The sequence below is a fragment of the Neoarius graeffei genome, chromosome 26 (assembly GCF_027579695.1).
Source record: "Neoarius graeffei isolate fNeoGra1 chromosome 26, fNeoGra1.pri, whole genome shotgun sequence".
NCBI classification, from domain to species: Eukaryota; Metazoa; Chordata; class Actinopteri; order Siluriformes; family Ariidae; genus Neoarius; species Neoarius graeffei.
This window is the reverse complement of record NC_083594.1, coordinates 6,714,616-6,739,391: the sequence shown is the minus strand read 5'-3', so window position 1 is coordinate 6,739,391 and position 24,776 is coordinate 6,714,616. Positions and strand designations below refer to the sequence as shown.

At 40.9% G+C, this 24,776-nt stretch overlaps 1 protein-coding gene across 1 annotated transcript in view; it reads left to right on the top strand.

Annotated features, from left to right (window-relative positions):
* The first annotated feature begins 1,128 nt into the window (after positions 1-1,128).
* kif17 (kinesin family member 17) overlaps positions 1,129-24,776 on the top strand; it is a 48,536-nt gene continuing 24,888 nt past the window's right edge. The window contains exons 1-8 of the mRNA XM_060909756.1: positions 1,129-1,214; positions 4,093-4,361; positions 8,096-8,242; positions 9,154-9,255; positions 9,347-9,536; positions 10,094-10,546; positions 18,704-18,786; positions 24,048-24,195. Of these exons, the coding sequence (XP_060765739.1) occupies positions 4,131-4,361; positions 8,096-8,242; positions 9,154-9,255; positions 9,347-9,536; positions 10,094-10,546; positions 18,704-18,786; positions 24,048-24,195 (1,354 nt within the window). The 5' untranslated portion in view covers positions 1,129-1,214; positions 4,093-4,130. The remainder of the gene's footprint in view (positions 1,215-4,092; positions 4,362-8,095; positions 8,243-9,153; positions 9,256-9,346; positions 9,537-10,093; positions 10,547-18,703; positions 18,787-24,047; positions 24,196-24,776) is intronic.

The window sequence follows — 24,776 nt, the reverse complement described above, 5'->3', positions numbered from 1 at the left end:
CATCACAGGGCTGACACATAGACACAGACAACCATTCACACCTACGGTCAATTTAGAGTCACCAGTTAACCTAACCTGCATGTCTTTGGACTGTGGGGGAAACCGGAGCACCCGGAGGAAACCCACGCGGACACGGGGAGAACATGCAAACTCCGCACAGAAAGGCCCTCGCCGGCCATGGGGCTCGAACCCAGGACCTTCTTGCTGTGAGGCGACAGCGCTAACCACTACACCACCGTGCCGCCCCTAAGCCATAATCATCAAAATTAAAACAAAAAAGGCTTTAAATATTTCACTTTACATGTAATGAATATAGAATATATGAAAGTTGACCTTTTTGAATTATCATTATCTCTCTAGCCGCTTTATCCTTCTACAGGGTCGCAGGCAAGCTGGAGCCTATCCCAGCTGACTACGGGCGAAAGGCGGGGTACACCCTGGACAAGTCACCAGGTCATCACAGGGCTGACACATAGACACAGACAACCATTCACACTCACATTCACACCTACGGTCAATTTAGAGTCACCAGTTAACCTAACCTGCATGTCTTTGGACTGTGGGGGAAACCGGAGCACCCGGAGGAAACCCACACGGACACGGGGAGAACATGCAAACTTCACACAGAAAGGCCCTCGCCGGCCCCGGGGCTCGAACCCAGGACCTTCTTGCTGTGAGGCGACAGCGCTAACCACTACACCACCGTGCCGCCCCCCTTTTTGAATTAAATTATGAAAAAAGGAACTTTTTCATGGTATTCTAATTTTTTGAGATGCACTAGTATACTGTGAAGAACAAACTATTCCTTGTTTTGTTGTTGAGGTGTTTAATAGTCTCCAAGTTATGCTAGAGGGTGTGTTAGCGTTTTTAGAGACATCTCTTTATGTGAAAATATTAATTTTAGTCTTAAACAGGAATTTTTCACTCTTTTTCATTAACTTGTACATTTATCATGAGACATTTTACACACTGCTTCACTAACTGCTAACAAAACAGATTTGTGTTCAATCAAAACTCCTCCAACCAAAATGGCGGTGCTGGTGACGTATTTACGTGCATACTGTCGTGAAAAAACTGGAAAACCTGCGCGAGCTGAGTTTCAAGTTGCTAGGCAACGCAGCACGCCATGGCAGGGCGTACAGCTCTGATGTTGCTGATAACCGCGTTGTGAGTTTGACTCTATTTTTAACGCCGGAATGGTGACAACGAGTAGTGTAAGTAAATATTTATTAAATTATTATCTTAAGTAACATTCGAGCAGGCAGAATAGCGAGCTGCCTTTTCTTAGAGTGCTAGATCCTTCAGCTAAAGTCCCTTCTGAAAATAATGCTAATAAAGTTGTATACTGTGGGTTTTTTTAATGCTCATGTCTTAATTCTCTTCATACCTTTCACTATTTCACATTAATTCTCATTGTTTTTAATTGACATGTAGATCAAATGCATATTTATCCATTTAATATTTAATGTAAACAATTCAGACTCCATTTCATTTTCTAGAAAAGTTAAAGGGTTTAAAAATGGTAAAATAAATATAACTAATGAATATTTAGTACTGGAGGGGGGAGAATAATCTACTGGGGGAATCCCCTTTGGGGTGAAAAAAATGGGGTGCCAAGACTTTTGCACGGTTGTAGAGATCATTTATACTTTGCCTTATGAAAAGGGGAGGGAGGAAATATGTACATATAGCTAGAAAAATTAATTTTACAAAATGTTTCATTCCGGCGGCATGGTGGTGTAGTGGTTAGCGCTGTCGCCTCACAGCAAGAAAGTCCGGGTTCGAGCCCCGTGGCCGGCGAGGGCCTTTCTGTGCGGAGTTTGCATGTTCTCCCCGTGTCCGCGTGGGTTTCCTCCGGGTGCTCCGGTTTCCCCCACAGTCCAAAGACATGCAGGTTAGGGTAACTGGTGACTCTAAATTGAGCGTAGGTGTGAATGTGAGTGTGAATGGTTGTGTCTATGTGTCGGCCCTGTGATGACCTGGCGACTTGTCCAGGGTGTACCCCGCCTTTCGCCCGTAGTCAGCTGGGATAGGCTCCAGCTTGCCTGCGACCCTGTAGAAGGATAAAGCGGCTAGAGATAATGAGATGAGAGATGAGATGTTTCATTCCAACATTGGTGACCAAAATTACTGACATCTTGATTTCAAGAAGAAATAAAGTGGGGGGAGGATTTTATCCCTTTTAGGATTATGGATTTGTTACGACATGATGTTCGGTTACTTTTGGTGGTAATGTTTATGAATTTGGCTTCATTTAGGCTGTAACTCTAAACTTCTTCCATCAATCTTGTTGCACCTCCAGCTCGTTTGATGACCACAGGGTTCAGAACCTTCAGTCGCGTCACCTGTCACTTCTATTATGACATTCATAATACTGACTCTTTTCCAACCTTCAAATCCCACCTTAAAACACACCTTTTTCAGATTTGCCTGTTCTGTCTGACTTCAGCGCTCATGATTTTTGCAATTTTATTGTTTTGTTTTTTTTACCTTGTTGATGTCGTGTTGCGTTGTTAATACTGTTGGGTTGATTTTTATTGTGTGTTGTAAGGTGTTCTTGAAAGGCGCTTATAAATAAAATTATTAATGAGTTTGGAGCTTATCATTTTAGTTTTGTTACATATTTTTATATTTTATATTCATTCAAGTCATGTAGGGCCAATTTGTTTTAACCATGGCTTAACAAATGAACCATTCTGATTATAATCTCAACCCGGGATTAGTTCTAGACCTGTACTGTACTTTAGACTAAAAACGAGCACAAAAACCCAGTTTTCTGTTCTGCTGTTACAGTATTTTGGAAATTGAAACTAGCTCAGTTGCGAGATGAAAATGAATCCATTCCTGAAACGTGTTTAAAGTAATGGAGCAGCAGGATTCAAGTTCACTGTAAAACTAAAATCAGATTTGATAGTCTGATTATTTAACAGTGTAAAGTTTGGAAAAGTGATCACTATCAACAGTTTTTTTTTTTAATCCAGGTTTAAGACTAATTTTGGGTGAAACAAAGCTTGTTACTTTAAAGACATTTGTTTAATCTCTGGATTAAAAAAAGGTTTTTATATTAACTGATTTGCAGCAGACTTGAAATAGTCAGAGTTGTTTTTGATGCTGATTTTAGTTTGACCGTAAACTTAGATTGACGTTGAGTGGTTTGTTTGGTTTTTAAATTGTTAATGGGCAATTCCATGTAAATGTCAACCTCACCATGCAAAAATAAAGCAACATGTAATACATCAAAACCACTCCCAGAGATATCACCTAGGCCTGTATTTTACAGATGTGAATAAGTTGAACCAATTTGTAACCAACCTAATATGTCACTGTCAGTCTTTCTTTCTTATAATGTAAAACCCAAGCTAAAATCAACTTTGATCATGTACAATTCTATATTATTGCCACAAGCCACAGAAATGTATGCAAAAATCCACAAAACAGCAAAACAATAGCCATCCTAAATATTATTTAAGAACTTTGATAGTTTTAGCTGATATTTAGAGAGTTTTTCAAAGGGTTATGGTGGTTAAATTGCTGATTTTCTAAACATATGCCATGTCTATTTCAGACGCGTCACATCCATAACGGAATTTCGTCACATCCATAACGCTGACTTTTCCTTCCGAAACTCTGCATGAAATACAAAATATTTTAAACAAAGATTTTTTAATATTCACCTTGGACCCCTCTATCAAATGGATATCTCCATTTCGACATTAGGTTTACAATTTCACAGAGTTTGATAAAAATGTACAGTCACCCAAGAAAAGTGATACTTTTTCTGTCACGTCCATAACGCATCTTTTATTGGCGTTTTCTGGCATGCCCTAGATGTACTATGGGAATTGTTCTTGTTCTATCACTTCTCCAGTATGGTACAGCCTTAAAATATGCAACACCTGTTTAAATACTGGGAGACAATAAAACATGCACTGGGTCATTTGTTGCCATTTTGAGTTCAAGTGTCACGTCCATAACGCTGGAATTGCTCTAATCCAGATTGAAGTTTAATCTTTATTGGTGAAGCCCTGTCTATTACTTTCAAGACATTATATAATCTTTGGATTTAAAGGTATCTATTTTATGTTGTTACAGAAAAAGATAGTGTGAGCTGATCTGTCCTGCGCTCCACGATGGCGTCTGAGTCGGTGAAGGTGGTGGTTCGATGCCGGCCTCTGAACAACCGAGAGAAGACACTCAACTGTAAGATGGTTGTGTCTGTTGATTGCAGCCGCTGCCAATGTTTCATCGAGAAGCCCGGAGCCGCCGAGGAGCCGCCCAAGCAGTTTACGTTTGACGGGACGTACTTCATCGATCAGACCACTGAGCAGATGTACAACGAGATTGCATATCCTCTGGTGGAGGTACCCCCCCCCCCCCAATTATGGTTCATTCATGGTCAAAGGGATCATGTTTATAGCCTAATGTTTGTTGGAGTTTGTTTTTTACTTAATTTGACTGAAAACTTGCTTGATTAGAAAGTTTAGATATAAATGGTCATGACGTGCTGCATGTGTCACCATTAGTCATGTTGGATTGGAAACCGCAACACTTAATGGCATAACACGCACTAGGATAGTTAACAGTTACAGTGGCATGCAAAAGTTTGGGCACCCTTACTGAAAATGTCTGTTACTGTGAATAGTTAAGTGAGCAGAAGATGAACTGATCACCAAAAGGCATAAAGGTAAAGACGACACATTTCTTTTCAGCGTTTTCTACAAGATTTGTGTATTATTTTGGTTTTGTACAATTGGAGAGTGAAAACAGAAAAGGAACACCATGCAAAAGTTTGGGCTCCCTAATACCAGGGTTCCAGACCTTAATTAGCTTATTGAGCTGTGGCTTGTTCAAATTTTTCATTAGGAAAGGTCAGATGATGCAGATTTCAAAGCTGTATAAATTCTCTGACTCCTCAAACTTGTCCCTAAAATCAACAGCCATGGGCTCCTCTAAGCAACTCCCTCGCATTCTGAATAATAAAATAACTGATGCTCACAAAGCAGGAGAAGGCTACAAGAACATAGCAAAGTGTTTTCAGGTAGCTGTTTCCTCAGATCGTAATGTTATTAAGAAATGGCAGTTAACAGAAACAGTGGAGATCAAGGTGAGGTCTGGAAGATGAAGAAAACTTTCTGAAAGAACTGCTCGTTGGATTGCTAGAAAGGCAAATAAAAACCCGTTTGACTGCAAAAGACCTTCAGAAAGATTTAGCAGACCCTGGAGTGGTGGTGCACTGTTCTACTATGCAGCGACACCTGAACAAATATGACCTTCATGGAAGAGTCATCAGAAGAAAACCGTTCCTGCGTCCTAGCCACAAAATTCAGCATCTGAAGTTTGCAAATGAACATCTAAATAAGCCTGATGCATTTTGGAAACAAGTCCTGTGGACTGATGAAATCAAAATAGAACTTTTTGGCCACAATGTGCAAAGGTATGTTTGGAGAAAAAAGGGTGCCAAATTCCAGGAAAAGAACACCTCTCCAACTCTGAAGCATGGGTGTGGATCCATCATGCTTTGGGGTTGTGTTGCAGCCAGTGGCACAGGGCACATTTCATTGGTTGAGGGAAGCATGGATTCGAATAAATACCAGCAAATTCTGGAAGCAAACATCACACCATCTGTAAAAAAGTTGGAGTTAAAAAGAGGACGGGTCCTACAATAAGACGATGATCCAAAACACACCTCAAAATCTACAATGGAATACCTCAAGAGGCACAAGCTGAAGGTTTTGCCGGGCCCTCACAGTCCCCTGACCTAAACTTCAGTGAAAATCTGTGGATAGATCTCAAACAAGCAGTGCATGCAAGACAGCCCAAGAAACTTGTAGAACTGGAAGCCTTTAGCAAGGACGAATGTGTGAAAATCCCCCAGGTAAGAACTGAAAGATTATTAGCTGGCTACAAAAAGTGTTTACAAGCTGTGATACTTGCCAAAGGGGGTGTTATTAGGTACTAACCATGCAGGGTGCCAAAACTTTTGCTTTGGGCCCTTTTCATTTTTTTGTAATTTTGAAAATGTAAAAGATGAAAATAAAAAAAATTGTTTTTGCTTAAAATATAAAGGGAATGAGTCGTCTTTAACTTTATGCCTTTTGGAGATCATTTCATCTTCAACTTGCTTAACTGTTCACAGGAACAGCAATTTGGACCAGGGGTGCCCAAACTTTTGCATACCACTGTATGCCACGAAATCGAGTCGTACATGAGCTGATAGCCGACGAGGCACATAGCACCGAGTTGGCTATAAGCTATTGTATGACGAGATTGAGTGGAATAACTCTTTTATTCTATCCACATTCACTGGATTTTGAGAAACAGAGCATTTTTATTTTTTGCAAATTCGATAAATAAAAACTTTATACAAAACGTCTGACAAAATCATTTCCTCTTTGGCAGACTTCTTAAAAACCTGTCAATGGCTGCACAAATTGACTTTAGTGTTTGTTTGTTTGTTTGTTTTTTGTAGAAAGTGCTGTCTTGCTGTCGTGCCAAGGTATAGAGATTTTCGACCCATGTGACCGTTGCCATGTCAACAAGTAGCCGGCGCCATTTTGACGGTCACAAATATGGCGACTACCGGTAGCGATACATTGTTGATCATGACGAAGTCTCATTGTCGAGTATTTTATCCGGCCTAGATGACGCGAGTAAGAAGCGATATCACCAGAAAATCAATGATGCTGGTGTACGTGATCCGTACACGTTACCAGGCTATCTTTTTCTGGCTTTGCAGCGCGGGTGATCTTCCTGACCTGCAGTCAGGCGTGTGGGAAATACCAGGGAAAAAACAAAAGAAAAAGGAGCGAGATGCAGAAAACACCTTCACTATCCAGCGACGTAGGGCATTTACAGGGCGAGCAGAGGGAGAGGTATTTGCAAAAATTGAGGTTAGCAGGTTTAGAGAACGACGTTTACCTGCTTCCACCAGAATTGTTCACTGACAGCTAAGGTTTGTTCACATTTTCATTTACTTTCGGTCCTCAGGATAAACAAAATGTTATTAAATGTCACTGAAATAACTTCTTAGTCTGTTGAGACATGGCCCGTTATAAGTTTTTCCTTTACTGTATTTACTAGTTTACTGAGCTAGCACGCTCGGGCAGGCTGGGAGCGAGCGCGCTAGCTCCCAGCCTGCCCGAGCGCGCTAGCTCAGTAAACTAGTAAATACAGTAAAGGAAAAACTTGAGACTGAAAGGTTTTAACAGTCATCCAAATGACTGAATGTAAACATTGCTACAGTAACATACTAGCTACTGTTGTTGACATTAGCTAGCTTGACCTTCAAAATGGCGGACACCGGGGCGTCACGTCACCTGTGACGTCACGTCGAAATCCTCTATAGAATAGCTTTAGACATTTATTTAATTCTTCCTTGGACATTTTAGTTCTGTAATTTTCAAACTTCTTTGAGCTTTTGAACCAGTCTAAAAAAAATTCAACAAATTTTAATGCTTAAAGATGAAGAAAGTAAGCATACCATCGAAATGTCAGGAGCAATTTGTGAAAAATGCGATAATTCTTGAAAAAAAGATACGTTTTTACTGTGAAATACTTTCATTCCATATTTTGTTGCTTTTTTTGTCTTTTTGGGGTTTTGTTTTCACGTAGAGTTTTTATTTTGTCCTTGGTTGGTTCAGCAACACGCGCCGCGATTTTGTTTTTCTATACTCACGGTATATGAGCTGATATCCGAATAGCAGAGTAGCCAATCAGAGCGCACAATTGCTCATATCCAGTGAATGTGGATATATTCATGGTGTATACAACATTGGAGTGATTTGAAGGTGATTTCCATCTGATCCAGTTCTAAAAAGTGACTTAAATTAAACGGTTTATGAGTTTGGGCACCGTACATGAAAAAGTTAACAATAAGGTGTAAATTTATTTGAGTCCTTTTCCACCATGCACGAAACAGAATACAGTGTCACAGATAGTAAATCGGATAACAGCCTCGGTCTACTGCAGTCAAGATCAAATGACACAATGACACAAAAGATGACCCCTGAAAATGAACAGGTCCTGAAGGACTCCATAGCGCACAAGTAAGCATGGTGACAGTTTAATCTTTAATTCTGATCTGTTTTCGTGACAGGGTGTCACTGAAGGATACAACGGCACCATTTTCGCTTACGGACAAACAGGAAGTGGAAAATCCTTCACCATGCAGGGTGTGTCAGACCCCCCAGCTCAGAGAGGGGTCATACCAAGAGCTTTCGAGCACATCTTTGAGACCATCCAGGTTTGATAACCTACCTGGGGTTTTTTTTCCCCTTACAGTCATATGAAGAAATATTGGCGCCTTTAAAGAGAATCTTGTATTAAATAAAGATCACGCACAATGATTTGCATTTTCCACTCAAACAATTGGAGAAATATATATATATTTTCTTTAACAGTACTTAAAAAAAAAAAAGTCAAGGCTTTTTTTTTAATCATAGTATTTTCTCTGAAAGATGTATGTGGCAAAATAATTGGCACCCCTGAACAGTATCACTCACTGCATGTAGTGTTCCTTTTCGTGTTTGACCAGTTCTTAAAAATGAAGGGTGCCAATAATTATGGAGATGACTACTTGCATAGAGATAGCATTATCCTGCCATTTGGTACAGAAGCTATGGATGGATGAAGAAGGATGCATCCCACTATCTGTCTACAGTCAATTATAATAGTTATTATAATTATTGGCACCCCAAGTAACATCACTCATTGCACGTTTATTGTTTTTGCACCCATTTTTTTTGGTGGGGGGGCAATATTTATGGAGCTGATTATCTCTATAAACAAATCAGATGTACAGTAGGTTTCTTAAAGTTTCATCCTGCTATCTGTATATACAGAAAATATCCAATGGCATGCATACATAACATTGCACATTGCATGTGTTTTTATTTGACTTTTGGCTAAAAGGGTGCCAATAATTGTGGAGGTGACTGTTCATAGAGACAAAATTAGCTAAATTGTATTTAAGATTCTTTGTCCAGTCCATGTACTGTCCAGTCCCTATCTCCAGCTGGATGTACAGTAAACTTAATTATTGGCACCCTTCATGAAAATGATTGACACTAAATAACTCGAATGCAGTGAGTAATATTACTTAGGAGTGCCAATAATTATGGTGTGGACGTTGAAATACCGTAATGTATGTTAAAGTGTGCAGAAAACACAAAGTTCCTTGTGCGAGCCTCCTACCTTGAGATCTACAAAGAGGAAATCAGGGACCTTCTGGGAAAAGACACTAAACAGAAGCTGGAGGTGTGTCACTCTTTTATTTACAGGATATGTAAGATATAAATTTGCCTTTGCAGGTTGAGATGTATATTGTGTTTGTGGGTGTGTTGAGCAGCTGAAGGAGCATCCAGAGCAAGGAGTATATGTGCGAGACCTCTCCATGCACACGGTGCACAGTGTGGGGGAGTGTGAGCGGATCATGGACCTGGGCTGGAAAAATCGCTCAGTGGGGTACACACTCATGAACAAAGACTCTTCCCGCTCACATTCCATATTCACCATCCACCTGGAGATCTGCAACACAGGTGCGGGGTCTCACATATACACACACATGACCATATAACAATCTAGAAGGTTCTTCTAATGTTCTTCAGATGTTTGACAAATGTTTCTTCTGATTAAGTGTTTAAGTTGTTTTAAATTTCTGTTACTAGACATCTAAATCACCTTGATGTGGACATTTAAACATGATCGTATTAAGTGGCATGGTGGGGCAGCATGTAGCGTTGATGCTTCACAGCTGCAGGGTCCCTGAAGTGATCCTCCTTTCTATCTGGAGTTTCTTTTGTTCTCCTTGTGTCGGTGTGGGTCTTTTCTGGGTTCTCCAGTTTTCTTCCATCTCCCAAAAACATGGCAGTAGGTGAATTGGTGACTCTAAATTGCCCCAGGTGTGTATATGTGTATGGTGCCCTATGATTGACTGGCGTTCCATCCAGAGCATATTCCTGCCTCTCACTCAGTGTTCCCAGGATAAGCTCCAGAATATTATTGATTTTATATTATTCAAATCATTTGCATTTATCTTGCCATTAAGCTATCAATACGAAATAAATTATTTCACATCTTCCTCATATAATCTAAGATGCTGCTGGTGAAGACCACTTACGTGCTGGAAAGCTCAACTTGGTGGACCTGGCTGGCAGTGAACGCCAATCCAAGACCGGTGCTACAGGAGACCGTCTTCAGGAAGCCACCAAGATCAACCTGTCCCTGTCAGCACTGGGCAATGTCATCTCAGCACTGGTGGATGGACGCTCCAAGCACATTCCTTACCGTGACTCCAAGCTTACTCGCCTCCTTCAGGACTCGTTAGGTGGCAACACACGCACCCTTATGGTAGCCTGCCTCAGCCCCGCTGACAACAACTATGAAGAGAGCCTGAGCACACTGCGCTACGCCAACCGTGCCAAGAGCATCCAGAACCGTCCACGCATCAACGAGGACCCCAAGGATGCACTACTGCGCCAGTACCAGGAGGAGATCAAACAGCTGAAGGCGCTTGTCTCCGGTCAGCTCGGGACTGCAAACCTCAACTGTAAGATCCCCGTAGTTCTTGATCTTCTCAGTAATCTCACCATCAACCTTTACTTCATGTGTCCTGAACATTCCACTGTTCCAATAGTTAATGTAGAAAAGTATATTACGTCAAAATCTCCAAACATCTTTACACCTTTTAGCTCCGTCAAATGACAAACTACAGGAATAAAAATGAACATTGATGTCCAATTTTCAAATGCCTCTCTGTCCTCCTGCTGTCCCACGTAGGCTTATAGGTGGGTTGCATCCGACGTCACATCCGCCTCATTAGATATGCAAGACATGAAGTGGTGGTCAGCTGAGCTCACTGTTCACAAAGTATTACTATCACAGGGCACCTTTGCTAGTCCTTAAAATGCTTTATGCTTGCGTTGTTTTGCACTGTTCGAATCAAACAAACCATGAAACTGATACAAGTTTCTTCCGGGTTCCCCGTGAAGTGATAAAGGGTGAAAGAGCAAAGGATTTTACCAAAAGACGACAATAAAGGTGGCTCTTCAACCTTTCGCTGCGATGGAAGAACGCTCGAGTTTGCAGTGATCGCTTCGTGAAAGGTTTGTAAATTCCTCTGATTTTTCGTTTCGATTCACAAATCATTTACTTTTCTCGCCATTTTCCATTATTTCGTGGTGTTTTGAAGGAAGTTCAGGAGACGCTTAAGTCCTCAGATGTGTTTTTGTTTACTGTTTGATCGTGGTCGCCATATTGTAAACTAACGCATATGTTTTCATTGATTTATCAGGATGTCCTAGCAATCTTTGCAAGGACGATGATGATGATGATGTAGATTGGGCTCCTACACTGAACTAGAGAGATAAGATAATCGAGACGATCCACGTAAACACAAAAGCATGAGTTAACAGCACAAAACAGTTCCCCGGCCATGCAGTTACAGTGAGCTGTGATAACTTCTCCATCTTGTTTCACCAATCCCCAGGTCTTTAAAGGGGTCTCTGTAGATCTTTGTGAATGATTTACCCAGAAGAGAAGAGCAGGGAGGATTGAGAATGGAGAAGCTGTAGTTTGTTTACACCTGATACAAAAACTTGTAGCATCCTAGCAATCATCGCAAAGACACGTTTAAAAAAAGCCAGGATAGAGGATTTATCTTGTAGTGTCTTGGGCTCCGGATCTTTAACCCAGCCACATATAAAAAGTTGTACGCCTCCATGCTCTTCCAGGTTTTCATCTGTTTGTCCGTGTAGAACGATGTCTGCAGCACCAGGTAGTTTGAGGTGTCAGGGAACTTAATGGATGGATAATTTTCCTCCTCATAGGAAAAAATCCTTCTTTGCTAGCATGTAAGGATATATCGTGTGTGAAGATTCTCAGTCGTCCAGGTCATTGTAAACTGTAGGTGCTAAAGAAGGCAACTGGACTTGCTTGAAATTCTTGAAGATGTTTCATCTTTTTCATGTATATTCAGTTGAATATATTCAGTATATTCAGAAAACTGAATACACATCCACACCAAGACTCGGCTGACTCCAATGACTCAGGCTACATCCACACGACAACGGCAACGAGTTTTTTTTTTTTAATATCGCGTCCACATGGGCAACGGATCAGTTAAATTTCAGGTCCATATGGCAACGCAACGCTTGCTGAAAACGATGCAATACACATGCCACACCTCTAGGTGCGCTGTAAGACGGTCCCATCGGAGACACCAGAACAATAGAAGTAGACGCATGCGCATAATTGCGCATGCGCACAGTGACTATCCCTGTCACTGTCGCACGCACACACTTTCTCACTCCGTATCCTATGGATATAGTCCCTTTAAATCACGTGCTCGTTTTTTGAATGGAGACGCGGAAAGAGGAATGAATGGGGGTAGATGGAAGCCGGTACGCCAACATTCTGATATCCTCCAGAATTCTTTAATGGTCCGGAATAAATTGAATGATACATGCTGATGGATTACTTTATTCTTCTACGCCCTTTTTGAGCAATGTATTGTCGGACTTAAACCAACATCTGAAGAGGTGAGATCGCTCCTTTTTTTTCCCTATTTTTGCTGGCGGGATTGACTCTGCCCTAAGGGCTATTCTCTCTCTCTCTCTCACTTTGCACCATTACACAATAAATATTCACAGTGAAAATATTTTGTAAGTGCGTTTCATGAACCAAGTTATAGGATTTGTTGACAACTCGCATCGAGTTCGTTACACTTCTACCCGGCGTGAAGCACATGTGGTTGTGACGTCATTGTAAACATATCCGTTCTACTCATCCAGACGACTTCGCAACGGCTCCGTTGCCAGATTTTTCCACTCTGGAACCCGTTCTCAAAGGATTTCGTTTTGGGGCACCCAAAACGCTGGTGCCGTGTGGACACCAGGCCGAAACGATAAAAAATTTTATCAGATTCACCTGAATCCGTTGCCGTGTAGACAGGGCCTCACATGATGGCAGAGAGAGAGAGAGCCAGCAACCCACAGATCACCCTAACGACCCTCTAGGCTGCTAACACCGTTCATACCCGGCATCCAGTGACCCTAACACCTCCAGGATGACTGAGATTGTCAATGACCCATGTGACCTCAACGATTCCCTTTAGGTTTGCTTTTGGTCCACTAGAGGATAAATGCCTGGAACGCCCCACTAGTCAGACAGAACTGAAGAAACCTTTCGGATGAGAGGTGAAACATCTTCAAGGATTCCAAACAAGCAAGTCCAGTTGCCTTCTTTATCACCTATGGTAAGGATCTATCCCATCGCAAAGAGCAAGTTTCTGAAGGTATCTTGACCATACATTGGACTCTAGACTGCGAAAACAGTCGAGACAGTTTCACTAGGTCTTTGCGTAACGGCAATAAGATTGGTTTACCTGACTACCATTTCATTCACCGGAAGTAAACTCCGCATTAAGGCTAGGTGTCTCTGAAACAGCTGTTAGTAAATTAGCTCACATTTGTTTCAGGTTGTTAAAAGTGGGATTTTGGGATGTAACTCTCCAGCTGCATTGTCATTTTCTCAGTGATTTACTTAACATCAGTCAAAATCTGTCAGATAATACAGTACTATAATACCCACAATCGGGGTTGCCAGGTCTCAGCGAAATTTCTCGCTCAACTACATCTCAAAAAATTGCATATAAAGTAGCTCAGACAAAATTTTCCATCTTTGCATGGGAAATAAAATCACTGTGGTGCGCACGTAATATATATTTTTTCCATTACAGACATAATCCACACCATAATCCCTCTTTCCGTCTCTCAATCTTTACAATATAGTATACTACAACTGAAACTGTATTGTACTCACTTTCCCTTTGTTTGCTATCACCAGTCTTTGCAAAACCTGATTAGATTTCATTCCACTTGTTTGCTTTAAAACAAGATATTGGTGGCTGTACACTTTGATGGAAGCTTATGTTATCATGAAAACCATGACCCTGGCAACATTGCCCACCATTTTTCATCACTTAAACCTTTTAAAGTGCATATTCTGGACCAATTTTGTGTTTTGTTTTTTTTTTTATATGAAAGTATGTCCCTTTACACACTCATCCAGAAGGGTAATTTTGCACAAGGCCATCTGTCTACAGCAGAAAAAAATAAAATAACAAAACGTGTCTGGAAAAATCCCAAAAGGAGTCTGGAGCCAGATTCGTGACGTCACGTGCGGAAGTGCCAGCAGGCTGCGCGAGCTTTGCACGGTTTCAGTGCACAGCCTGTGTAGACCAAGCGCTCCCATTTCTCTCTCATTGTCCGGTCTTTTGGGAAACGATGAGTACTAATCCCATCATGATTGGTGTTGCTACACCCTCCGACGATACAGCTGTTAACCATTTTAATAATTATGCGATAACGGTGAAGAAATTTGCAGAAAACCACCAGGTCGTTTTCTCATAAACAAACCAGCGCTGACGTAGGATTCAGAAGGAGGCGTCCCGCACACGATGTCACAAAAATCAATGCTTCCCGGGAAATCCAAATGGCAAGTTTTTTCAGAGGCGGACCAATTCGCCTCAAATGGCTCGATTTCAACTGAATTTTTCTGGTATTGCGCAAGGTAAAACAATTGCATGGATTAAAGTTTTCCGTCGTGTGATGGATTTCCGTCAACAGAACTCTCCCAAGGCCAAATGTGAGGTCAGTGCTGATCCGAGGAGAATTAAAATGACGGGTGGTTGGGTAGAGATTGGGTTATAACACTGATGTGTTGCAACACCATCAACTATCAGCAGGGTTTATTTAACTTTTTTGTTTTTGAGCCATGCTTTGTGTCGTTCATTTCCTACGTTTGATCATGTTTAAACGTTCGCTGTCTACGGTGCGGCATTAAAAAAACATGCACTGTCAAAATTGGCAAAATACATTCCCATGTGCTTGGCGTGCTTGTGTCTGACCATTTCTGTTTTGTATTAAATTAAATCTTGCCAAAATGACTTAGTTCAAACTTGGACATATAGAAATAGAGCATGTTAAAAAAAAAAAAACGAAAAAATAAACCCCGGAAAGCCCGCTCCTCTGCTTCAGCCAGACTTGAAGACCTGACAGTGCAATGCTTGCAGACTGTTAGAAGTAATTAGACCTAAATTTATAACTAACAAATCAGCAGACGCCCCAACAATTATTATTTTCGTTAGGCCAATGTGTAAGGTATGTTAGAACCGTGCCTTATAGCCTACGTTATATCACAATTTAAAGGACGTTTGAGGAGTTGGAGGCTGCGAACACAATGATGTTCCGACATGCGCTAAACTTTATTCCCTGAAAATCATACACCAGCGTTCAATGCCCCAAACAGTCAAAATGTCTAGAAGACTACGGTTAAATAATAATCATAGCCTACTAAGTTAAATTACGTCAAAGCATCTGTTTCTGGCCTATGAAATGATGGAGGAAAATGAGAACGAACGCAAAGTAGATAGCAGCCAACTTCACGCGATCTTTTAGGTAACTTAACACTCGTGTTGGCCACAATATTTCTCTTAATAAAATCTTGAATTGTTTTTGAAGTCGTATTCAACACAAAGTAAGGTCAAATTATAATTTTAATTTTAATTTAAGCAAAGATCCAAACTTTTTTCTATATTGACGTCGAGCACAGAGGAGCATGTCATTCTGCTTTTGGTTTCGGCAGCATGGATGCGCTTTACATGAAAGAAGGCACTGATGTGTCTGCCATCGATAAAGGTGTAAAAAACAAGTGGAGGTGGGCTTGGCTGTACGAAATAGGTGAAAACGGAAAGCCATTTAGTTCATGGTGCAAAAAACTAAACATTCCAGGCGCTTGCATTTGTGTGGTTTGCCACAAAAAAATAATATACGGAAGCAATGGAAAGAAAGTGCAATAAATTGAATATATTAATCCATTAATTAATTGATAATAAAGTTATCAGTTCTAAGTTAACCATTCTCAGAATTTCATCGAAATCCACCCATAACCCCCCCCCGTAGAATTTCATCGAAATCCACCCATAACACCCCCCCCGTAAATTTTCAGTCAAATCTTTTTTTTTTGCTTTAATCCATGCTATTGCACAAAATGCAGAATGTTACAGATATTTGACCAAAGTTTAATATAAAATAGGAGAATTACATTGATCTTGCTCCTGAATTTACCTGTGATATGCACTTTAAACCTTTTAAGGCCAAGTTTACATTAGACCGTATCTGTCTCGTTTTCTTCACGGATGCACTGTCCGTTTACATTAAAACACCTGGAAACGCCGGGAAATGGGAATCCGCCGGGGTCCACGTATTCAATCTAGATCGTGTCTGGTCCGGTGCTGTGTAAACATTGAGAATACGCGGATACGCTGTGCTGAGCTCTAGCTGGCGTCGTCATTGGACAACGTCACTGTGACATCCACCTTCCTGATTCGCTGGCGTTGTTCATGTGACGCGACTGCTGAAAAACGGCGCGGACTTCCGCCTTGTATCACCTTTCATTAAAGAGTATAAAAGTATGAAAATACTGCAAATACTGATGCAAATACTGCCCATTGTGTAGTTATGATTGTCTTTAGGCTTGCCATCCTTCCACTTGCAAGTGGTAAGTGACGCGCATGCCCGACATGCACTGAGATCACACACACAGCGGCTCAGTCCCGAATCACTGCTCGTGCGCTTCACTCGCGCGCTCTGTGAGCTGCGCAGGGCCGGAGTGCGCACCCTCCAGAGGGCACTCGCTGTTCAGGGCGGAGTGATTTGGAGCGCAGGATGCCTGCGGAGCCGAGCGTATCCGTGTATTGGCGTTGCTATGTGCACGCGAATCGTGTATTGGTGTTGCTGTGTGCACACTAATCGTTTTAAAAACGTTAATCTGATGATCCGCTGATACGGTCTAATGTAAACCCCACCTAAGTCTAAGGCCTGCTTTGTTAAGTGTTGTGGCGCCCCCTGGGGAAACCTCAAACTGCAGACAGTGCATATTAGCCAGCAGATTAGCATATTATTTCAGAGTTTTCTTCATTAGCCTCTCTTCTATCACTTCTATTACTTTCACTTCACAGACTCGGACCTTGTCTTATGATAAGTATGTGGAGATACGGAAGCTACCATGACTTCCAGTTTAAAGGGGAACTGAAGTCATTGTTAAACTTGCTTTATTTCTTAATTAGCATGTTATTCAATTACGTTTTCGGTTTTAGTAACCTTATATCGTGACTCGTATTGGCAACTAATTGCAATTAAATATTATACTTATCGGCCTATTCGGGTTTTAGCCGTGTTGAATTTAGTTCGTTTGGTCCACGGCAGGCGTCGCTTCTCCACACGATCTTCACGAGACTTGTGCGAGACTTCGAAATGTGAAGTGTCAGCCAGGTGTCAGTGCCGCCATTTTGAAAACTATTTTCCAAATGAAATATCGCACAAAAACGAGTTTAAATGACGATTACTGCCTACTTTTTTCAAACTTTCCTGATTGCTATCAAAACAAACAAAACTTCCGGATTGATTACATCAGCATTCGAAAGAGGGCGCGCGCGTCTTTTGGCAACGTTGGCAGATGTCGGTCACTTTGATTTCTGCTGTACGTTTTACTTCCGTCCTACGATGTCTCGCACAGGTCTCAGCGAATCTCGTTTACAGCCATTGCTTTGACATATGGACTGATATATTACAGAGCATGTTTCACACACGCATAACTTGCTATAGCAGCGACAAAATAGCGATCAAAAATGCATTCCTGTATTTAATAAAATGAGAGAAATAGAATTTTGATCATTAAAAATTTGCCTTCAGTTCTCCTTTAAGAGCCTGCCTTTGCAATGGTTTTGCTACAGGCTTTTAGAAGCTCAAAACCGAATGCAGAGCTGGTTGACAGGTTTATTCTGATAGAATCTATATTTCTTGAGGATTAGGGTGCATCAGTTGCCCTCACTTTCATAAAATCTGATGCATTTTTGTTTGGGTGTTCCTTTTCACCAATAAAGACATCCTGTAAAATGTTTTGACCATATTCAAAAGTCTAATGGTGGCACCATGAGGTTCATTTTTTGCCAAAAAAACCGCTTATGTTTTCGCGTAAGGTTTGAATCACAATGTTGGACTCCATTTATTGGTTTCTTGTGACCCAGAGATCATGTTAAGAACCTTTGCAAGGGATTGAGAAGCATTAATGTGATTCATAATACATTTGTATTGTTAAAAGTAGTTGAACAATGATTCAATGAACAGCTAAAACTCAAACTGTGCTTGATAATATATTTAGAATATGTACTAAAAATGTGGATCTAAGATATTTGGTATACTCTATAAGGTGCCATAATGTTTCATGAAAAGCGATCGAAATTGTGTCATAAGAGTCATAAAATAGCAGCTTTTTCCATAACTTCGAGCTCCTGGTGCCACCATTAAACTTTTGAATTTTGTCAAAATATTTTACCCAGTGTGTTTTCTTACCAAAAGGAACATAAAAACAAAAATGCATCATGATCGGAGGAACTTTTCATTTTTAGGGGGCAACTGATGCACCCTATTGAGGATGATAAAAGTGTTCACGGGTTTCTGCGCCCTTTCAGTTATCTATAATTTTTGTGAAAAAGCGAAAAAGTTATAGTCTTGAAATCAGATTTTAGATTAGCACCTCCTAGACTTTCCTTTCTGAATAAGAACTCTTTTAAAAATACTTCTGGTATTGTAGAAGATTATAAGTTTTACATGCAATATACTGTGTCTCCTTTGTTCACTGTCAGCTTTGCTAGCAGGTCAGAGGTCACAGGGGTGCGCAGGCATCCAGTCCAGACCACAGAGCAGCGAGAAGGAGAATATAAAACAGGTGGGTGTTGGAATATTCACAGCCAAAGATTAAGGTTCATTTTTTTAGGTTTTGTCTCATTAAATATGCATACTGAAAAACGCCAAAAGGCGGCACGGTGGTGTAGTGGTTAGCACTGTCACCTCACAGCAAGAAGGTTCTGGGTTTGAACCCAGTGGCTGACGGGGGCCTTTCTGTGTGGAGTTTGCATGTTCTCCCCATGTCTGTGTGGGTTTCCTCCAGTTTTCCCCACAGTCCAAAGACATGCAGATTAAGTTAATTGGTGGCTCTAAATTGTCCATTGATCAGGCTTGGAGAGGGATGGGCTCTGCCAAGTTTAAAATGCCCGAGACACACCAGTGATGGACTGTTAAAATGTCATCAGTGGTGCCCTTACAGCCCTTGCCAGCAATGGGATGAAGAAGAAGAAGAAAGCCAAAGCATGGAGTCTTGTCTTTTTACGCTATTAGAATTAAAATGTTTCTTTCACGCTGAAGATGCTCTCAAGATGAAGACTTTTACAGAACAGTTTGTTGAAAAATCATTTTTTTATTTGTGTAATCAAGAAAATCCTGTGTATTTTTATCCATATAAATACCAAAATAATTTTACGTCAGTTGTTCAGGATAAAATCAAACGTAATTCCAAATAATAATGAACATTTGGTGAAATTCCTCTGTAATATAGGATTCATGTAATTGAAGATACGAATGGCATTTTATATGAATGGACGCCATCTAGAAAGTGTTATTTTTTTTGTTCTGAATGAAGGTTTTTGTTTGTTTTAAAGACTGATGTGGATATCAGAAAACAATATTGCTGGGTTTCAGTCATGTGACTTTTCTTAGTGGTTTTACAGGAAATGAAATAGCTGGTGGTCTAAATGGCTGCCGTAGCGCAAACAACTCGCGATAACTTATCAGAGTACGCTCGTGATCTAGAAACCACTGCTGGCTTTAGATATGTTCAGAAGATTGCTACGTGCAATGGAATCGACCCCTACAGTCTGGCAAAGAAGGATTTGTCATACGATCTCAAAAACTACCCTTCAGACATCTGGAACTATCTGGTGTTGCAGACGTCCTTCTACACCGCAAAACAGATGAAAGCGTGGAAGAGTGTGGAGGCTTACAACTTTTTTGTACAACCCTGATTCCAAAAAAGTTGGGACAAAGTACAAATTATAAATAAAAACAGAATGCAATGATGTGGAAGTTTCAAAATTTTATTCAGAATAGAACATACAGTGGTGCTTGAAAGTTTGTGAACCCTTTAGAATTTTCTATATTTCTGCATAAATATGACCCAAAACATCATCAGATTTTCACACAAGTCCTAAAAGTAGATAAAGAGAACCCAGTTAAACAAATGAGACAAAAATATTATACTTGGTCATTTATTTATTGAGGAAAAGGATCCAATATTACATATGTGAGTGGCAAAAGTATGTGAACCTCTAGGATTAGCAGTTAATTTGAAGGTGAAATTAGAGTCCGGTGTTTTCAATCAATGGGATGACAATCAGGTGTGAGTGGGCACCCTGTTTTATTTAAAGAACAGGGATCTATCAAAGTCTGATCTTCACAACACGTTTGTGGAAGTGTATCATGGCATGAACAAAGGAGATTTCTGAGGACCTCAGAAAAAGCGTTGTTGATGCTCATCAGGCTGGAAAAGGTTACAAAACCATCTCTAAAGAGTTTGGACTCCACCAATCCACAGTCAGACAGATTGTGTACAAATGGAGGAGATTAAAGACCACTGTTACCCTCCCCAGGAGTGGTCAACCAACAAAGATCACTCCAAGAACAAGGTGTGTAATAGTCGGCGAGGTCACAAAGGACCCCAGGGTAACTTCTAAGAAACTGAAGGCCTCTCCCACATTGGCTAATGTTAATGTTCATGAGTCCATCATCAGGAGAACACTGAACAACAATGGTGTGCATGGCAGGGTTGCAAGGAGAAAGCCACTGCTCTCCAAAAGAACATTGCTGCTCATCTGCAGTTTGCTAAAGATCATGTGGACAAGCCAGAAGGCTATTAGAAAAATGTTTTGTGGATGGATGAGATCAAAATAGAAATTTTTGGTTTAAATGAGAAGCATTATATTTGGAGAAAGGAAAACACTGCATTCCAGCATAAGAACCTTATCCCATCTGTGAAACATGGTGGTGGTAGTATCATGGTTTGGGCCTGTTTTGCTGCATCTGGGCCAGGATGGCTTGCCATCATTGATGGAACAATGAATTCTGAATTATACCAGGGAATTCTAAAGGAAAATGTCAGGACATCTGTCCATGAACTGAATCTCAAGAGAAGGTGGGTCATGCAGCAAGACACCGACCCTAAACACACAAGTCATTCTACCAAAGAATGATTAAAGAAGAATAAAGTTAATGTTTTGGAATGGCCAAGTCAAAGTCCTGACCTTAATCCAATTGAAATGTTGTGGAAGGACCTGAAGCGAGCAGTTCATGTGAGGAAACCCACCAACATCCCAGAGTTGAAGCTGTTCTGTACGGAGGAACGGGCTAAAATTCCTCCAAGCCTGTGTGCAGGACTGATCGACAGTTACCGCAAACGTTGAGTTGCAGTTATTGCTGCACAAGGGGGTCACACCAGACACTGAAAGCAAAGGTTCACATACTTTTGCCACTCACAGATATGTAATATTGGATCATTTTTCTCAATAAATAAATGACCAAGTATAATATTTTTGTCTCATTTGTTTAACTGGGTTCTCTTTATCTACTTTTAGGACTTGTGTGAAAATCTGATGATGTTTTTGATCATATTTATGCAGAAATATAGAAAATTCTAAAGGGTTCACAAACTTTCAAGCACCACTGTAGATGACATATCAAATGTTTAAACTGAGAAAATGTATCATTTAAAGATAAAAATTAGGTGATTTTAAATTTCATGACAACAACACATCTCAAAAAAGTTGGGACAAGGCCATGTTTACCACTGTGAGACATCCCCTTTTCTCTTTACAACAGTCTGTAAACGTCTGGGGACTGAGGAGACAAGTTGCTCAAGTTTAGGGATAGGAATGTTAACCCATTCTTGTCTAATGTAGGATTCTAGTTGTTCAACTGTCTTAGGTCTTTTTTGTCGTATCTTCCGTTTTATGATGCGCCAAATGGGTGAAAGATCTGGACTGCAGGCTGGCCAGTTCAGTACCCGGACCCTTCTTCTACACAGCCATGATGCTGTAATTGATGCAGTATGTGGTTTGGCATTGTCATGTTGGACAATGCAAGGTCTTCCCTGAAAGAGACGTCGTCTGGATGGGAGCATATGTTGCTCTAGAACCTGGATATACCTTTCAGCATTGATGGTGTCTTTCCAGATATGTAAGCTGCCCATGCCACACGCACTAATGCAACCCCATACCATCAGAGATGCAGGATTCTGAACTGAGTGCTGATAACAACTTGGGTCGTCCTTCTCCTCTTTAGTCCGAATGACACGGCGTCCCTGATTTCCATAAAGAACTTCAAATTTTGATTCGTCTGACCACAGAACAGTTTTCCACTTTGCCACAGTCCATTTTAAATGAGCCTTGGCCCAGAGAAGACGTCTGCGCTTTTGGATCATGTTTAGATACGGCTTCTTCTTTGAACTATAGAGTTTTAGCTGGCAACGGCGGATGGCACGGTGAATTGTGTTCACAGATAATGTTCTCTGGAAATATTCCTGAGCCCATTTTGTGATTTCCAATACAGAAGCATGCCTGTATGTGATGCAGTGCCGTCTAAGGGCCCGAAGATCACGGGCACCCGGTACAGTTTTCCGGCCTTGACCCTTACGCACAGAGATTCTTCCAGATTCTCTGAATCTTTTGATGATGTTATGCCCTGTAGATGATGATATGTTCAAACTCTTTGCAATTTTACACTGTCGAACTCCTTTCTGATATTGCTCCACTATTTGTCGGCGCAGAATTAGGGGGATTGGTGATCCTCTTCCCATCTTTACTTCTGAGAGCCGCTGCCACTCCAAGATGCTCTTTTTATACCCAGTCATGTTAATGACCTATTGCCAATTGACCTAATGAGTTGCAATTTGGTCCTCCAGCTGTTCCTTTTTTGTACCTTTAACTTTTCCAGCCTCTTATTGCCCCTGTCCCAACTTTTTTGAGATGTGTTGCTGTCATGAAATTTCAAATGAGCCAATATTTGGCATGAAATTTCAAAATGTCTCACTTTCGACATTTGATATGTTGTCTATGTTCTATTGTGAATACAATATCAGTTTTTGAGATTTGTAAATTATTGCATTCCGTTTTTATTTACAATTTGTACTTTGTCCCAACTTTTTTGGAATCGGGGTTGTATGTGGCTGGGTAATGGACCTCGCTATCAAGTTGCTGCTGAACGAATCCTGTATTGTTTTTGCCCGTGTAAGTATGGTTTTATTTTTTAAGTTTTTTGTTCGCGTCTTTACAATGAAGCGCTGAAAGTTGAAGTGTAAACAAACAACAGTTGGCTTGATTCTCACTTGTATTGGCTCTTATCTCTCAGCTAAATCATTCACAAAGATCATCAGAAACCCCTTTAAAGACCTGGATCTTAGTTAAACAAGACGGAGAAGTGATCACGGCGCATTGTAACTGTACGGCTGGGGATGAATTTTGTCGCGACCTTCATGCATATGGACTTTGTGAGGAGTAAACAAAGAAACAGCTGGGGACTTTAGCGCTTCGTGACTAAAAAAAGTACCGTAAAATAACGACACATAGCAAGAAAAGTACTTGGAAAACACTAAGGCCAGAGTTGAGAGGGAAATACAAACCTTTCACCAAGTGATCACTGCAAACTCGTCCACTGAGAGGTTCAAAAGCCACCGTTCTCCACGTCTTTTTGTGAAATCCTGTGTTCGTTCACCCTTTTTTATTAGTTCACAAGGAACCCTGAAGAAACTTTTATCAGTTTCACGGTTTGATCGATTCGAACAACCTAAAACAATGCAAGTGTAAGGCATTTTTCATGCGAGTAATGCACCTTCTCCGTACAAACACTTTGTCAACTGAGCTTTGGTAGACCACCAGCTAAAGTTTTGAATAACTAATGAGGCGGATGTGACGTCACTTGAAACCCAGCAATGTGATATATGGCAAGTAGGCGGAGCTTAAGCCTTCTTCACCATTTCACTAATGCGGTGGTTTTTCTGTTGAGTTCTAAATAGTTTATCACTACAGTCTCTACAGAGACATTCATGTTACAGATGCTATGAATGTAAAAATTTGCAAAGTGATTGTGTGTGTGTGAATTCAGGATTATGAGGAGAAGCTTGCCAGACTGCAGGCGGACTACAATGCGGAACAGGAATCCAAAGCTAAGCTCCAGGAGGACATCGCAGCCTTGAGAATGTCTTATGAGACCAAGCTGTCTAACCTGGAGAGAGCAAAAGCTCCCCAAGCATGTAAGATCATACAGAAATAGTTTCTGTGCGCTTCGGACAAAATGAAGAGCACTAAGACACAAAATGATTACGCACCAAAGATGTTCAGAGAGTCTATGACAGGATATTAGAGGAGAAATCCAATTTAATCTATAATGGCAGCCAAGGCAGAGTCGTTAGTTTAAACTTCATTCATTGCTCTATTTTCACTTCGGTTATCAGTCTTCCACTTTGGTTCATCCTTCCTTGCTTCATAAATAAATAAAATAATGCAGCGGCGCTTTAGTACTTTAATCCGTCCAGCTCTCACACCACCTCATCTGGACACTGTGCTCACAGATCAGCTTCCAAAGCTTCATATTTGATGCTAAAACCACCATCAGTGCCGTCACACTCATCTTGTAGACCATTAACTAGCCAAGCCAAGTCTTTCACGTCATGCTGCATTGCATTGTGGAGCTTTGGGTCCAGTGTTTGCTCCACATTATCTCTAATTCTACACTTGATTTCTCATATGGTTTGGAATAGAGGTCTGCGCGGGACAGAATTTTCAGTCCCGCTCCCGCATTGTGCAGTCCCGCTCCCTCCCGCTCCCGCAAAGA